Here is a 17739-nt window from a genome sequence, read left to right as displayed (position 1 = left end):
TGTCTTAAGAGAAATTAGTGCGGTTTTAATAATATTCTACCTGTTACTAAATGTTTAGTGTATTTGTAGAGCCCCTGTGATCTCAACAAATGAACACATTTAAGTTTCTTCATGGTTGTTCATTTTATTCACATCTTTTAAAGGACTGTTTGGAGATGAAAACATTTTCTTAAGGTGTTTTAACTTTTTTTCACTCTAAAACTAGAGAAAATTTTGGAGTCGACATTATTTCTATATTATTATGTTATTATTTTACTGGTCCGACACATTTCAGATCATATTGGGCTAAATTTGGCCTCTGAACTAAAATAAGTTTGACCTCCCTGGACTTATAGTAACTGATCATTTAATGTATTATCATTTCATTCTGCAATCTGCACACCGCTACCAGAGATCAGATCAGATTTAACCCTTTCATGCATGAATTATGGGAACCTTAACGGGTCAAAACACAATAATGTCCAGTCAGAGAGTGAATTTTAATTGATTGCCATGCCAACGTTTATTTCACTATAAAGTACCTCCTTGTTTTGGATGATCCCTTATTGTCCAACTAAAGCAAAAATGAATTTAGAAGTAAAAATGTGGGTCAAATTGTCTCTAAAATGTCCCGTCAGAGATTTTGAATACCATTTTTTGACCCTAATCAAGATATTTTTCTTGAGTCTTTTTATTCCTCTTTAGACATGAAAAAAAACAATGCAACTGAAAAATTTTTTATGAACCCATTTTTCGTGGAGCAAAAATATCCACTCAGCTGGACATCATGCATTTAATTTGTGAAGCAAAGAAACATATATTTACTGATACACTGAGTGGAAACTATGAAATAATTTTGTAAATGCTGCAAATCTGATGTTTTGTTACATTTTAACATACTCTAATATTACTTATTACTCGTTATGGAGATAATATGCACAAAAAAAAAAACTTTTTGTACTAGGAAAAACAGTTAATTGCAGTATAATAACAATAACAAGCAATTGATTTACACTCAAACATGTTAGTGCAGATCAGGTTTATCAAGAACAGCAAAGTTACTGTAATGATATGAATTGCAATATATGGGATGATGCATAGGTGTCCATTATGTTGGCTGATATGGAACTAAAACAATAAAATCCATGATTATACAAGAGGACAGCTGTAGAATAACTGTCTACTGTAGTGACCACTATGCATGAAAGGGTTAAAAACTGATTTGGATGAAGAAACTCATCTCATAGGAGAATCATGGTTCTTTTGCATGTTTATTCTTCAGCCACAGGATCCATCTTTTTTTTATTTTCATATCTGAACGTTTCCAGGTAGAGGACTGAGGGATACTTTGTAGGTGTAAACATATTAATTTTTTTTTTTTTTTTTACTGTTATTATTTTACTGGTCCAGGCCAGTTGAGATCATATTGAGCTGAACTAGAATGAGTTTAACAGCCCTGGTTTAAAGTAACTGGATTAAACTACACCACATTTATTTTGTAGATACTTCCTGTGTTGAAGTATAGCATCCTGTGTCATGTTTGCACTTTTTTTATTAACCCTTTCATGCATGAATTATGAAAACCTTGGTCAAGATATTTTTCCTGAGTGTTTTTATTCTTCTTTTGGCATGAAAAAAACGATGCAATCGAGTTGATGTTTTTTTTTAAGGAGTTACAAAAATGTCCACTCAGCCAGACACCATGCATTTAATTTTTGAAGCAAAGAAACATGTATTTAAAACCCAATATCAGAAAGTGATATGGAAATCTATGCAATAAAAACCTTTTTAATGCAGCTAATCAGATGTTTTCCCACATTTAAACTGTAATACTAGTTATTATTCACTTCATGGAGATAATATGTAAAAAAAAAAAAAAAAAAAAAAAAAAAAAGAAAGATAAATATTTTAAAAAAACCCTGTTTTGTTTGTTGATTTACACTAAAACATGTCAGTGCAGATCAAGTTTATCAAGAATGGCATAGTTACAGTCACGGTATGAATGCCAGTGTATTACGGGATGGCGCATAAGTGTCCACTGTGTTGGCTGATATGCAACTAAAAGAACAAAACCCATGAATATACAAGAGAACAGCTGGAGAAAAACTCTAATGACGTTAATTTTGTCTTCTGTTAATGTAATTATTCTTTTCTTTTTTGTTTCGTTCAGACAAAAGACCTGCTTGATGTTACTGTCAAGCAGGTAACATCTAAAAACTACACCTTGTCAGAACAAAAGAAAAAAGTAAAGTATAGTTAGCTTTGAATAGTTGTCCACTGTAGTGACCACTATGCATGAAAGGGTTAATTTCTTTTCCAGTTTCTGCACAACAAAAAGTCTGCAAATGACTACAAGCTGTATACAGTCAAATTTTACAGCCCTAAAAATCCAAAACAACACGTGAAGAAACGCTCCTGGTAGCAGCAGGATGTCTGTCAAAGTGTTGGAATTCAGTTTCAGCCTGATCCGCTGAAATATTTCATTTATTAGTATTCAGCTCCTGCCCAGTTCTGGGGGTTTAACCCTGGCAGAATCCACCCTTTGCCCTCTAAACCCAGCACCGCTCGTATCTCCATCTGTATCTGTGAGATTACAGGTGTTGACAAGTGAAAAACGGCGCTCGCTCCGTCCACAGTCCACCGCATCATCTCTCATTCTGTCAATGGAACGTTAAGGAAACCGGTGACTCCCCTGCATCCAGCTGAAAGATTCATTACAGTGATTGATGGCTCGCTGTTGCTCTGTGATCCCATTGTGTTGTCTGTCCAGAAAAACATCAGCCAACATACGACCGTTTTCTACTGGGGTTGTTTTATTTGTGTTACCAGGAGGTGGATTTGTACCGAGCCAACATCCAGGACAAGCTGGGCCTGACGATCTGCTACAGGACTGACGATGAAGATGAGGCTGGAATCTACATTAGTGAGGTAGGCGGCGCCCATCTTCATCTTACTCAGTAGTTTGATGCTTATAGTAGCTCTGGACGCTGTTGTTGTTTTGTTTTGTTTTTTTACTACTACTACTAATAATAATACATCAGTTTTATATACCACTTTTCTAAGTACTCAAAGACGCTTTACAATAACTAATTTAGGGTTTTGTTGGGTTTTAGTTGTAGTTATTTAGGGTGTAAACCTTCAATGATTTTCCCTCCATCAATGAAAAGTTCATACAGTGGTGGAAACAAGTGTTTGGACCCTCCATGCATTTGTGATATATTACACTAAGAATCTCCATTCTCCAAACCTATATGCTCCCTGTTGTATATTTTTTTATTTATACAAATAAAATAAGTGCCTGGTTTTGTTATTTTACCTAATTTAAAATGAAAACACAAGAAAAATGTGTCAAAAACAACACATTTCATGAATAGAACATGAGAATGAGTGCAGTCTGAGATCTTTCTCAACAAAATAAAAATAATGAGGGTTATGTGTGGTCCTAAACTCTTCTAAACAACAAAACACTGAAATATTTGGGGTTTTATTTGATAGTGTGAAGCAGATAAACACTACACTGCAAAAAAGCGGTGTTTAAAAACAAGATAAAAACACTAAATCTGAGGAAAAGTGAAATATTTGTCCATGCAGCAAGATAATTTCACTTGAACTCTTAAAATAAGAAATTAACTCTTAAAACAAGATAATGATTTTGTGATTTAGTGCTTGTTTTGATGGAGAAAATGAGTGGGGTCTGAGATCTTTCTCAACAAAATAAAAATAATGAGGGTTATTTGTGGTCTTAAACTCTTCTAAACAACAAAACACTGAAGTATTTGGGGTTTTATTTGATAGTGTGAAGCAGATAAACACTACACTGATGAAAAGGGGGTGTTTAAAAATAAGATCAAAACACTAAATCTGAGGGAAAAGGTCCTCAAAACAAGTGAAATATCTGTCCATGCAGCAAGATAATTTCACTTGACATGATTTCTTGAATTAAGATAGTTAAAGAAATTAAAAATAAGCATGTCTACAGATGTATGAACACTTAAAATAAGAAATTAACTCTTAAAACAAGATAAATTCCAATCCAGTCCAACTTTATTTATAAAGCACTTTAAAACAACCACAGTGGACCAAAGTGCTGCACTGAAGAATAAAAGCACAATAAAAAATTTATAAAAACATACATTTTCTAACACTTCTAAATCAATTTTTTTTATCTTGATAAGAACCAAATGATTTGCAGTTTAAAGAGAAAAAATGTTCATGTTGATCATTACTACTGACTGTTAAATACAGCTGTGGAAAAAAAACATTTGGACCCTCTATGCATTTGTAATATATTACATGAAGAATCACTGTTACTCCTTCCATTCTCTAAACCCATATGCTCCCTTTTGTATATTTTTTACTTATACAAATAAAATAACTGCCTGGTTTTGGTATTTTACCTAATTTAACCCTTTCATGCACGAATTATGAGAACCTTAGTAAAGATTTTTTTCTTCAGTGTTTAGCCATGAAAAAAAACAATGCGATCGAGTTTTTTTTTTTCAGTGGAGTTACAAAAATATCCATGCATTTAATTTTTGGAGTAAAGAAACATATGTTTAAAACCCAATATCAGAAAGTAATATGAAAACAATGAAATAAAAACATTTTTAATGCTGCTAATCTGATGTCTTCTCACATTTTAACATATTCTAATGCTAGTAATTACTCACTTCATGGAGATAATGTGCAAAAAAAACTCTTCTTGTCTAACAAATAACAATTGATTTACACTCAAGCATGTTACTGCAGATCAGGTTTATCAAGAACAGCAAAGTTACAGTAATGATCTGAATTACAGTGTATGGGATGATGCATAAGCGTCCACTGTGTTGGCTGATATGGAACTAAAACAACAAAACCCATTAATATACAAGAGAACAGCTGGAGAAGAACTGTCCACTGGAGTGGCCTATGCATGAAAGGGTTAAAATGAAAACGCTTGAAAAATGTCTCAAAAACAACACATTTCATGAATAGAACATGAAAATGAGTGCAGTCTGAGATCTTTCTCAACAAAATGAAACTAATGAGGGTTATTTGTGGTTTTAAACTCTTCTAAACAACAAAACACTGAAATATTTGGGGTTTTATGGGATAGTGTGAAGCAGATAAACTCTAAAGAGACAAAAGGGTCATGATAATTATTGCTACTGACTGTAAAATACAGCAAAAACATTGTTTTTTGTTCATGCATTTGTGATATATTACATTAAGAATCACTCTTCAGATGCTGAACTCTGCCAACTATTGTTCTGTTCTCCAAACCCACATGCTCCTTCTGCACGTGCTCAGTTCCATTGAGGTCAAAACTGGATATTTCAGCAAAATAATGAAACAAATTCCAGGACATGACATGTTCAAACCTTCAACAATTTAGATTGGCTTTTTTTTTTTTTTCTTTTTAGCAATGAGCAGAATAATCATTTGCATTTGTTTGTGTTTGTCTGATGCAAACACACCTTTTGAAACACAAAAAATTGGCTTAAAAGTGTGGTTTAAACCAGCTGTAATTGTAAAGTGTGATGAGGTAACTTTTGTTATGATGTGACACTATATAAATAAAATTTGATTGACTGATTTTGCAGCAAAGATTGCTTGATAATTTTTGAAATTGTGTAAAATTTTAATGGTGTCCAAACGTACCATACACAGTTTGAATTTAATTGTTTTTTTTTTGTTTGCTTGTTTGTTTTTGCATTAGATTGATCCAAACAGCATTGCTGCTAAAGATGGCCGAATTAGAGAAGGAGACAAAATCATCCAGGTAAGGACTTGACAGTTTTATTTGACCCAGTCATGACTTACTTTCCCCAGTTTTACCTCTTAGACTACGTTCAGACAGCAGGTCTTAAAGCACAATTTGGACTTTTTTGGCGAAATCCGATTTTTTTGTGTGTGCTCATTCATATTACGCATTAAATGTGACTTCTATCAGTTCTGAGTATGAACTGAATGCGACCCTGAGGTGACCCGCATGCACAAAAGAGGTCCTGACGTAATACGTGACCTCGCAGACACACACTGTTTATGGCAGGAAATATGTTTTTCCCGCCGCTCCTCCTCCTCCTGGGACGCAGAATTGTGATGTTTATCGCATTTCAATGACGTAAAGGTCGGATAAACGCGACCTGGCCGTTCAGACTGAAGATACATATCGGATTCAGGACCACATATGAAAGTGGCCTAGGTCAGATTTGTGCTATTCAAACTGTCTTTAACAGATCGGGTACAGGTCACATATCGGCCAAAAAATCGGATTTGAGCCACATTTACCTGCAGTCTGAACGTAGCCTTAGTTTATTCAGTTTGTCTTTATGGCATCATTGTAATCGCTTTTGTAAACTGTAATGAATGTAAGACCAGGTGACTTACGTAGCTGTTGGGTCTTAAAGATCAATGGCGTTGAGATCCAGAACCGAGAGGATGCAGTGGCGCTGCTGACCAGTGAGGGGAACCAGAACATCTCTCTGCTGGTGGCCAGACCGGAGATCCAGGTAAAAAAAAAAAAAAAAGAAAACTGACAATATATGTTAACTCTGTAAAGGTTAACAATAATGTTGCATCTCATGGGAGTGTGAACAGCATAGAATGGTTTGCAGGGTTCCCGCGGGGTCTTAAAAAGTCTTAAAAGTCTTGAATTTACAAATCTGCATTTAATACCTTAAAAAAGTCTTTAAAAGGTATTAAATTTGATATGGTTGGTCTTAGGTTATGTCGCCATAGACTTGTTCGCTGTATTGCGTTTAAATGTGTCTGTTAAATGTCCGAACTACAAAGAAAGTAACATTAGTTGACTCAGTTCCACTCGTTCCGACCCGAATATTTTTACTGAAATTAGGAACCAATCATCGCTAACTTTGCAGAAATTACCACAGAAGTGAAAAGTGTTTTTAGCCCAATAGTTATTGCAATTGCACAGTTAGCTTATTTATCTTATTTATTGATTGATTCTTCTTGCTCCTTTTTTTTTTCTGTTTCTCTTCTGTCCTTCTCGTTCTATCTTTTATATCTTATTCTTGCTCTAGGAAAGTTTGTGTATTTTTGGAATACATTGTATGTATTGAATGTATTTTATGTATTTGGCTGAAGCCGTTTAACCTGAGCAGACTCTCCTAAATCTGTCATGTTTAACAGTTTTCTTCCAGTATATTATGACTTTGTAATCTAAGTGATGTTTGTTATGTTAGCCAGGACAACAGATGGAAAGTAGCTTCTCTGCTAAATCTGGTGCATCCATCTTGTTCTTTGTAATTAATGCCAATACACACTGCCCTGTAACTAAATAAATAAATACAAAAACAAATACAAAAGGAAGCATGGGGAAGTGCAAATTTAATAATACCTGATTGGTGAAAAGATCATCTGAATTTGGTCGACAGAAGTGGAGCGGAACATGTTTGAAGCTTGCTGCACTTTGTACAAGGAGTAAATAAATACATTTTCCTACATTCTAGGAGTCACAGATTTCTGCCAGTATGGTCATGAAATATAGTCGTGGAAAAAATTATTACACCACCCCTTGTTTTCTTCAATTTCTTGTTCATTTTAATGCCTGGTACAACTAAAGGTACATTTGTTTGGACAAATATAATGATAACAAAAATAGCTCATAGTAGTTTCATTTCAGAGCTGATATCTATCCATTTTCCATGTTTTCTTGATAAAAACCAAATTCACTTCAGTTTTTACATTAATATCTATGGCACTGTACTGACAAAAACAGTGCTTTTAGGCATTCCATGTTTTCTTTTGTCTGTTTTAGTCACATGATACACACAGGAGTTAGTACTGGATTGTATAACTATTATTTTTGATGACTTTTGATGGACTCATAATTTTTTCCGCAACTATATCTTTGAAAAATAAGGTTTTTTCAGGTTGTTTTCACACAATTTTGTTTTTGTTTTTTTTTTCGAAGGTCTTTTTATTAATAACAGAACATGAATAAAACATTCACTATACAGGAAGGTGATTTTTGATTTTCTGAACAACATCCACCCATGACACAACACATAACCCTACCGCAACATGAACAGACACAAACAACCACTGAAAAAAATTATGAAAAGACGGAATGAAAATTACAAAAAAAAAAAAAAAAAAACCCAGACATGTTTAAACAGCATAAATAAGTGCAGTATAAAACAAACAAACAAACAAAAAAAAAATGCTGTGAAATGGGCATTAAATTCTGTGGTAAATAGTCTTAAAAAGTCTTAAATTTAACTTGTAGAACCCTGTTGGAACCCTGGTTTAAAAACAGTATCTGAGCTTTAACACCAAAAATCACCATTATACCAGTAGACCCAGGCAGAATTTTCCAAGTAAAAGTTTGTCCGAGTTGAATATTTGAACCTAATGAGGCGTTTCATCCCCACACTGCCTCTCAGCTGGACGAGGGCTGGATGGATGATGACAGGAACGACTTCCTGGATGACCTCCACATGGACATGCTGGAGCAGCAGCACCATCAGGCCATGCAGTTCACCGCCAGCATGCTGCAGCAGGTACACAACAACAACCCAAACACACACAGACACACACCGACACACACATGCACAGCGTGAGCAGACAAACTATCAGTCAGCCTGCACATATGTTCACTTATAGATTACCTTTGTATAGAGTCATTTCCACTGGGGATAACAGCTGTTCACTTGTGTACAGGATATTGATTTATCAGGTTTTCTGATGTCCTATTGATATCTGCTCCATAATTCAGGAGTTGGATTTGTCCATGTTCTCTTAAGCAGATAGAGAATTATAAATTATCTTTAAAAAATGAGTAGGATTTTTACTTTATATTGGTTGCTATATTGTTATATTGTTATTTTATAGATGATTTTTAAAATCAGAACAGAGTCAGAATACTTTATTAATCCCAGGGGGAAATTATTGGGTGTTACAATCACTCCATTCAAGTATAATAAAGAGTAGCAAGAAAGAAATAATTGATACAACAGAAAAAGAAAGAAAGAAAGATACAAACAAAGAAACAAACAAACAAAAATATAGATTAAAACACTAATAAGACACAATTATTAAGAGGTACAGGGTTGAGGGAGGTGTTGGGTATCACTAGGGGTTATAAGGATGTACAAGTGTGTATATATATGTATGTGTGTGTGTGTGTGTATATATATATATATATATATATATTTTTTTTTTTTTTTTTTTTTTTTTTTTTTTTTTCCCTTTTTTTTTTTCTTTTTCTTTTGTATCAATAATTTCTTTCTTGTTACTCTTTATTATACTTGAATGGAATGATTGTAACACCCAATAATTTATGATTCGGATCTAATTTTAAAAACCATGTTTAAAATAACAATATAACGACCAATATAAAGTAAAAATCCTACTCATTTTTTTTTTTTTTAGATAATTTATGATTCTCTGTCTGCTTAAGAGAACATGGAAAAATCAAACTCCACTGAATTATACCTATATCAATAGGTGCTTATGTAAATTATATTATCTTTGTTCATAATATAAAGCCAGAAACCAAATTATTTAATAATAAGTATCTGTCATATTATAGTATATAGTACAGATATGCTTAGACTAGGAGGATTATTACTGTTGTTAATTATTTAAGGAGAAGGGGTGGGAGTTTATAAGTTATGCTTCTTCTCACTCCTTTTCAAATATGTATTATATGTCTTATGTTGATTTATTTTCTTCTGTTTTGACATTCATATTCAAAATGAAATAGATCAGTCAAAATTAGAGCAGCAATTTGTTCCATATGTACTAGACAATATATTATTAATATGGTAAAGAAATACACGCAGTAAGTGCAAAAACATTATTATGTGTAATTCTAATTCTGTGGTTTTAAGGTGGAGTTCAACAGTCTGGTGGACACAGGCAGGAAGGATTTCCTGTGTGGTTCAGTGGTGCATTTGGGTGTAAAAAAAAAAAAAAAAGATGTTAGGTTTCCATAGACAGCTTTGTTGATCATCACATGAGACTTGAAAAAGAATCCAAAGTGAATAGACAAAACCATGGGAATTTATAGGATGGAAAGAATAAACTTCACTGTACATTTGAAGATGGATTATTTTATGCAACACTGGAAGGAGTGGGTGAGAGATGTGAGACCTCTGACTATGAATGTGGACTCAAAACCCTCTAACTGAAGGAAATGTGTTTTTATTTATCTATTTATATATTGATTCTTTACTCTGAAATCTGCCAAAGCAACAATAAACTGCTGTAAATGTTGTTGTTGTTTTCTACACCCACTCTCTGGATGTATGTAGTTCATGTGTATCTGTCTAATTTTTTTTTCAATTTTTGTAAAAACCTAACTTCTTTCAATTAAAAAACAAAGAAAAAGACAAAGGATCCAAAGTAAAACTACAGACAAACGGACAGATGGATCTCTCTCTCTCTAATCCATTTGTTTGTTGTTTTAGAAGAAGCATGAGGAGGATGGAGGCACCACAGACACCGCTACGCTCTTGTCCAACCACCATGAAAAGGACAGCGGTGTCGGTCGCACCGATGAAAGTACCAGAAATGATGAGAGTTCAGAGCAGGAGAACCTCGCCGACGACCAGACCACGGCCTCCAACACGCTGGGCAGCTGCCGAAAGCTGACCTACAGCCAGGACACGCTGGGCAGCACCGACCTGCCCTTCAGCGGAGAGTCCTTCATCTCCGCCGATTACACCGACACTGACTTCCTGGGCATCCCGGCGGACGAGTGCGAGCGCTTCAGGGAGCTTCTGGAGCTGAAGTGCCAGATGGGTCTGGGGGCGCAGGGTCTGTACTGCCAAGGCGTAGGGGGGGCAGAAGGCCAAGACCAGGAGGGTGTGGACAAAGAGCTGGAGCTGCTCAACGAGGAGCTGCGCACCATCGAGCTGGAGTGTCTGAACATCGTCCGAGCTCATAAGATGCAGCAGCTGAGGGATCAATGCCGCGAGTCCTGGATGCTCCACAACAGCGGCTTCCGCAACTACAACACCAGCATCGACGCGCGCCGCCACGAGCTCTCCGACATCACGGAGCTGCCGGAAAAGTCCGACAAGGACAGCTCCAGTGCCTACAACACCGGGGAGAGCTGCCGCAGCACCCCCCTCACACTGGAGTTGTCCCCAGATAACTCACTCCGCCGAGGGGGTGAGAACCAGGGAGCGGCGGGGGCGTCGACCAGCTCCGGCAGCAGGATGTTGAAGCCACTTCTGTCTCCTGTCCAAGAGGCTCCAAGCAGGAGCAGAAGCTCTTCTAAGGACCTGGATGGAGCCCTGCAGTCCGAGACCAAGGAGAGGAAGCTGGGGGAGTCCAGCAAGGCCGGACGGGGCTTCTCACATTCACCGTACAAACACGCTCACATCCCCGCCCACGCCCAGCACTACCAGAGCTACATGCAGCTGATCCAGCAGAAGTCCGCTGTGGAATACGCCCAGAGCCAGATGAGCCTGGTCAGCATGTGCCGGGACCCCATCACCCCCAACGACCTGGAGCCAAAGATGGAGTGGAAAGTGAAGATCCGCAGCGACGGCACACGATACATCACCAAGCGACCGGTCCGGGACAAACTGCTGAGGGAACGAGCCCTGCGCATCCACGAAGAACGCAGCGGGATGACCACGGATGACGATGCCATAAGCGAGCTGAAGATGGGCCGATACTGGAGCAAAGAGGAGAGGAAGCAGCACGCGGTCCGAGCCAAGGAGCAGAGGCAACGACGCGAGTTCATGAAGCAGAGCCGGGCCGACTGTATGAAAGAGCAGGCCGGACCCGAGGACAAAAAGGAGCCCAACATCATCGAACTCAGCCACAAAAAGATGATGAAAAAGAGGAATAAGAAAATATTTGACAACTGGATGACCATCCAGGAACTGCTGACCCATGGTACCAAGTCACCAGATGGGACACGGGTTTATAACTCACTCCTGTCCGTGACCACAGTCTAAGTCCTGTTCAGGTTCAGGTTCAGGTGAAGGTCGGCCGAGGACGGACTGGAGCGTAATGGACTGTACATAGGACACTACCGGTTGGGGTAGAGATTCCTGCCTCGTTCAATGTGGCAACATTTTGTAAATAGAAAATAAGGAAAGCCTTTTCTGGACGAACATTTTCCACCACTGTGGTGAAGAAAAGGTCCTTTAAATGACAGTGGGACTTCCAGATATAAATCGGACATTGGTATGAGGATGATTTGTCAAATTCTTTCAATAACCTTTTCTACCTTTGTGCTTGATCTTTTGAATAATTTGGAAACAAAAGAACACAATATTTTACTCTTGTGGGAGGTTTTGATAGTGTGAAAAGACCGTGTGCCATACATAAACAGCCAGCATTTACACTCTTTTACATTATTTTCTTCGTACTATATATCTTTGTCAGTATTTTACTGTTAGCATACTTAATGCTTTTATGGAAACGATGCTATTTTCCTGCAAGGTAGAACACGTAACCCTTTTCAAAAGGACTTTGTAAATTAAAAATAAACATTTTGTAACAAATCCACTTTTTTAGTTTTATTTTTCTCTAACAGTGCTGATTTCCCAAAGCGAAGAAAACTACCAGTGATGTACCATCTGTTCCATAATGTAGAAACATACCGTGATGTCAGATGTTGTTGCGTTTGTACGTTTGTTTGGAGATGTTTCTCCTGTTGTTGAAACTGAAATGTTTGTTCAAGCACATTGTAGTCGCTTAATCTTTCTTAGGGTTTCATGTATCAACAGAATAACAGCTTAACAAATCCGTAGTTAGCCACACATTTTGATGTCTTGTAAAATGAGAGAAATAATAAATTATTGTTTTATATATGATGAGCTTTCAAATGCTGGTTGAATTTGTCCTTCATTGAAAAGTGAAACAATAAATAAAAATGGTTCAGGTTGGACTTGGATTACGATGTCAAACCAAGGACAAACTTTAATTTAGTTGTTTTTTCCTCCTTTTAAAACCCTTTAACCAATACCAGGACAGGGCTCAGTCGTATTCTGCTGTGTGTGGATGCATTAATCAGCCTCATTTAACCGAACCTTAATTATTCTTCATAGTGGGGCTTAATAGTCAGTGTCATTGTGCATTTATTAACACTTTCCTCTTTATTTCGTCTTAAAACTAGTGATTTAACATGACATTCACAAACACACTTGCTTTTTTCCTCAATATATAAGACTTGTTTATTTTATGTGCTTACATTAATTATATCCCCAAAATAGAGTTTCGGGGATATAATGGTTTTACCCTGACCGCTACTGCCAGATATCCTTCGTGTAAACGCGATATCTAGGACAGATTTGATTGGATTTCTTATCCCTTGGTAGCCAACATAGGGGACCCCTGGTGGAAGAACGCTATCGATTTCAGCTTCTCAGTAGCTGGGTTTCCATTACCCTCAGAAATGCGCAAAATGTAAATTACACAGTAGAAAACCGGTAATGGAAACACAGAAATGTCGCAAAAATGGTCAAAGATCGCAAAAAAAGTTTTTAAACTTTGATGAGGTGGTTTTTGAGACATTTCGATACAGAAGTGTTGCACGAAAGTGTCATGGAAACACATTTTGTGCATTTTCAACCATCTGTGCATGGTGGTTTTGCTCAGGCCAAAGGTCTGACCTTTGACCCTGTACTCAGAACAGGTGGTTGTAGTTTGTACAGGACAAAAGACACTGGCTTTAGTGGAGAAACTGTTTCTGGTGCCATGAGAGGTTCAAAAACATCACACAGTTCATTAAATGTTTCCTGGGTCTTGCAGAAATTATGGATCCACAGCTCGTTGGTGATTTTCTGATGTACAATTCTCTCCCAGAAATCCATTTTGCGTGGCCGTTGCCATAAATAAGGACTTTGCCTTGGGACGATTTTACGTTCTCTTCTTCTTTTGTTTGAGACAGTCACTGCAGTAGATGAACCCACACTACAGTGTCGACACCCTGGAGGTTTGGCATGAAACGCAGCATGTCCATCTTCCTTAAACAAGCATCTTGTGAGAACTGTACAGTATTTTACAAGAATTATGACATGCTGCGAGACAGAACTTTACTAGAATCACACATCAGAAGCCAAACACTCCAATGGAAACACCTTGTACTTTGTCAAAATTGTAGAAATATCACTTTTATCTTGCGGAAAACTGTCATGGAAACCCAGTTTATAAGTATTGTAAGTCATCCAAATGGGGGCACTTTAGTTGAAAATCAGTTTTTTGGACATAAATCAAGCAATAATTGGCTGATTGAGATCAACTTTGGTTCATACTGATAGTCTTACAAATGTTCATTTTCTGGCTACCATCCAGAGTTCATACGGTGTCGTTTTCATTCACCAGGTGGAGTTTTGTGAGAAAAATTGGTACTCTGAGCATTCTTCTGCCCCTATCAGGTCGATGTAGCTCAAACTGAGTTCAGATCAATTGTCTAACAATTATTGTGGATTGATTTATATATCCTCCTGAGACCCAGAAATGCATTTTTGTTCTCTGTAGGGGACAGAAGTTTCACAGTTTTACTTAAAAAGTGTTGTCCATCACAACAGACATTCCATTAAAATAAATAAATAAATAAATAAATAAAAATAATTCAAAAATGTATCTGATAAAACTGTTGCATTTTCCAATCAAGACAATTCTTTAATCTAAAAAAAGCTAAAACTTTCACTTTCCTGGGTGTCAGTAGGATATAGCAGAGGACTGGATGGATTTCGGAGCTAAACCCTTGCTGTCGACACCTGACCACATAAGCCTAGTTTTACATGGGGGTCTCTTGTGCCGTTCTTTTATTGTTGTTGACATCAGCCAATTTATTTCTAAGCTTATGGTGGTTTGTGTTTGCAGCTGTAGAGGACTAAAGCAGCAGTGTTTAAGAATTTGGGACCAAGCCTGAGTTTTTTTATGGAAAAAATGACCCCAGCCTTCTACATAGAGTTGTGAGTGTAGGATGTTTTCATGGTCGACAGAAATGGAGTTAATGTCAAATGTACAACCGGCTCCAGACACAAAACAGACCTGACAAAACTACAGATAAACATGCAAGTGTGTTCAGATCTTATATATTGAACCCGTATTTATTTTATCTTTTAAAAAATTACCAATTCATATATTTAGCACAGTAGCGGCATTGTACCCGTGGTGCCATTGTACGATAGCATGATAAGTAGGACTTGTCTGCCACCACTATCCATTTGTAAACTATCATTTAATCATGCATTGTGCAGGTAATAATTTGAGCCAACATGTGAGGCATGAAGGGAAGAGCATGTATTTGTTTGGCCTGTCAAGCATGATTAAATTCATCCAGCGGTAGTGAACTGCAGCCTTCACATTGTAGCATCGTCTGCTAGCAGTAGAAATTTTATGAACGGCAGCATAAACACTTCCGAAAATGGAGTATGGTGGCAGGGATGAAGAATTCAAAGTAGAGAGAGGCTGAAATCTCCCAGCATACCTCACAACATTTGAATATGGACATACACTGAACAAAAATATAAATGCCACACTTTTGTTTTTGCTCCCATTTTTCATGAGCTGAACTCAAAGATCTAAAACTTTTTCTGTGTACATACAAGGTTTATTTCTCTCAAATATTGTTCACAAATCTGTTTAAATTTGTGTTAGTGAACACTTCTTCTTTGCTGAGATAATCCATCCACCTCACAGGTGTGGCATATCAAGATGCTGATTAGACAGCAGGATTGTTGCACAGGTGTGCCTTAGGCTGGCCACAATAAAAAGCCACTCTAAAATGTGTAGTTTTATCACAGCACAATACCACAGATGTCACAAGTTTTGAGGGAATATGAAATCGGCATGCTGACTTCAGGAATCTCCACCAGAGCTTTTGCCTGTGAATTGAATGTTCATTTCTCTACCATAAACCATCTCCAAAGCTGTTTCAGAGAATTCATGAAGAAGACTGTGCGAGGAAAATGGTGGTCACACCAAATGCTGACTGGTTTTCTGACCCCCCTGGACCACCCAATACAGTAAAACTGCACATTTTAGAGTGGCCTTTTATTGTGGCCAGCCTAAGTCACACCTGTGCAATAATCCTGCTGTCTAATCAGCATCTTGATATGCCAAACCTGTGAGGTGGATGGATTATCTCAGCAAAGGACAAAGGAGAAGTGCTCACTAACACAGATTTAGACAAATTTATGAACAATATTTGAGAGAAATAGGCCTTTTGTGTTCGTAGAAAAAGTTTTAGATCTTTGAGTTCAGCTCATGAAAAATGGGAGCAAAAACAAAAGTGTGGCATTTATATTTTTGTTCAGTGTAAAATTGTGCCTGGTAGATAGTCAGGTAATGTTTCTATTCATTTGGTGAGTTTGGCGGTGATCGGGCCGGTGAAGGCTGAGGAAAATCCGTACAAACGCCCTCCTGTGCTGCGACACCGATGGGACACAGAACGTGTATTATATAGTAGGATGATGCATCTTCAGAAAGAACATGCAAAAGATATCCTCATATTCAACCGATCAGAATCACGATCTGACTGTGACGCTGTTTTCTTTCTATACTGATGCATAATGTTGTATATAAAAAACAAAAACCAACATCACATATGGTTTAATTCAGAGCGGTTTTTCATCATACTCCATTAAAATGTAAATTAACTCATATTTAATGATCGTCTTATTTTCCTCTGAGTTTCATTAAAATGCAAAAGACCGTTTTGAGACCAATTAAAACAGACGTATGCATTTCCACAATCTCAGATCCCAGATGATTCAGTTTAGATTCTAGTTATTCCTCTTTTCTCCTTTTCTTTATGCATTTAAATTCCCATGATGCATTGTTGCTACAGTCCTAGAATCGCTCTCTTGCTTGTGTAATTGGTGTTTGACATGTTGTGAGTGTGTTTCATGTCAGAACCCAAACAGGGCAACAGCGTGTCGGCCTCATATTTACATAAACCCGTCCAATAACTCCAGCTCCTGCCGCTCGGATCTGACGAAGCTGAAGGTTGACGACAAAAATCCTGCTCCTTTGTTGTCGTCTGACGTCCTGACGGAGCTTCCCTCTGGTGGATCCTGCAGTCACGGTTGTTATTAATCATCTTTTTATTGCTCTTCTTCAGTCAGACCAAACACCCCTAGAGTTTGGAACTGAAGTGACGTTAAATCTATTGTTTCGTGTTGTAACTGATGTGAGTGAAGCGACCATGTGGCTGCTTCACATGGGGCTTCCTCCTCATTGAGCTGAAGCTCCAGACTGATGCCATCTGTGTGAGACACCTCCAATCCATATGATCCTTCAATTAACAGATTAAAGCTTCAGTACTGACGACAAACGCAGCTTCATATCACTACTATGCATTATTTTTGTCTATACAGCTAATGTTATGATCCAGTCATTCAACTCCAACTAAGTGGTAACCTAGGTTATAATAGTTTTGGATTTTTCATTATAGTTCACTTTTATTTAGTTTTGACTTTTTTTTCTCTAATTCAGTTTTATTTCGTTTTTAGAGCAGGTTTGCTAGTTTTTATTAGTTTTCATTTTTTTCTAAATGCTTAGTTTTAGTTTAGTTTTAGTGTTAATTTTAGATTTGTCATATCTTTTATCTTCTTCGCCATCATATTCAAATAAATCCCAGACAGGACTCAGCTGCTTTCTCCCAACTTTAGTCTCCATGTTTCCTGGTAGAGTGGGGACCAGACAAGGTTATTATCGTCAACGAAAACTAACGAAATGACGAAAACTAGAATTGTAAAAACATTTTTGTTAACTGAAATAAATAAAAACTGTAATAAAAAGAAAAAAACGATAACTAACTGAAACTGTATTGTGCGT

At 37.2% G+C, this 17739-nt stretch overlaps 1 protein-coding gene across 2 annotated transcripts in view; it reads left to right on the top strand.

Annotated features, from left to right (window-relative positions):
* The window catches only part of pdzrn3b (PDZ domain containing RING finger 3b), a 238056-nt gene extending 225225 nt beyond the window's left edge, over positions 1–12831 (top strand). For both annotated transcript variants that reach the window (XM_030134538.1, XM_030134537.1), the window contains 5 exons: positions 2809–2907; positions 5681–5743; positions 6372–6473; positions 8370–8486; positions 10398–12831. In XM_030134538.1, coding sequence (XP_029990398.1) covers positions 2809–2907; positions 5681–5743; positions 6372–6473; positions 8370–8486; positions 10398–11900 — 1884 coding nt within the window. In that variant the 3' untranslated portion in view covers positions 11901–12831. The remainder of the gene's footprint in view (positions 1–2808; positions 2908–5680; positions 5744–6371; positions 6474–8369; positions 8487–10397) is intronic.
* Positions 12832–17739: the final 4908 nt, after the last annotated feature.

Source organism: Sphaeramia orbicularis, chromosome 5, assembly GCF_902148855.1.
Source record: "Sphaeramia orbicularis chromosome 5, fSphaOr1.1, whole genome shotgun sequence".
In the NCBI taxonomy this organism is placed as follows: Eukaryota; Metazoa; Chordata; class Actinopteri; order Kurtiformes; family Apogonidae; genus Sphaeramia; species Sphaeramia orbicularis.
This window is presented reverse-complemented; position numbering and strand designations above follow the sequence as displayed.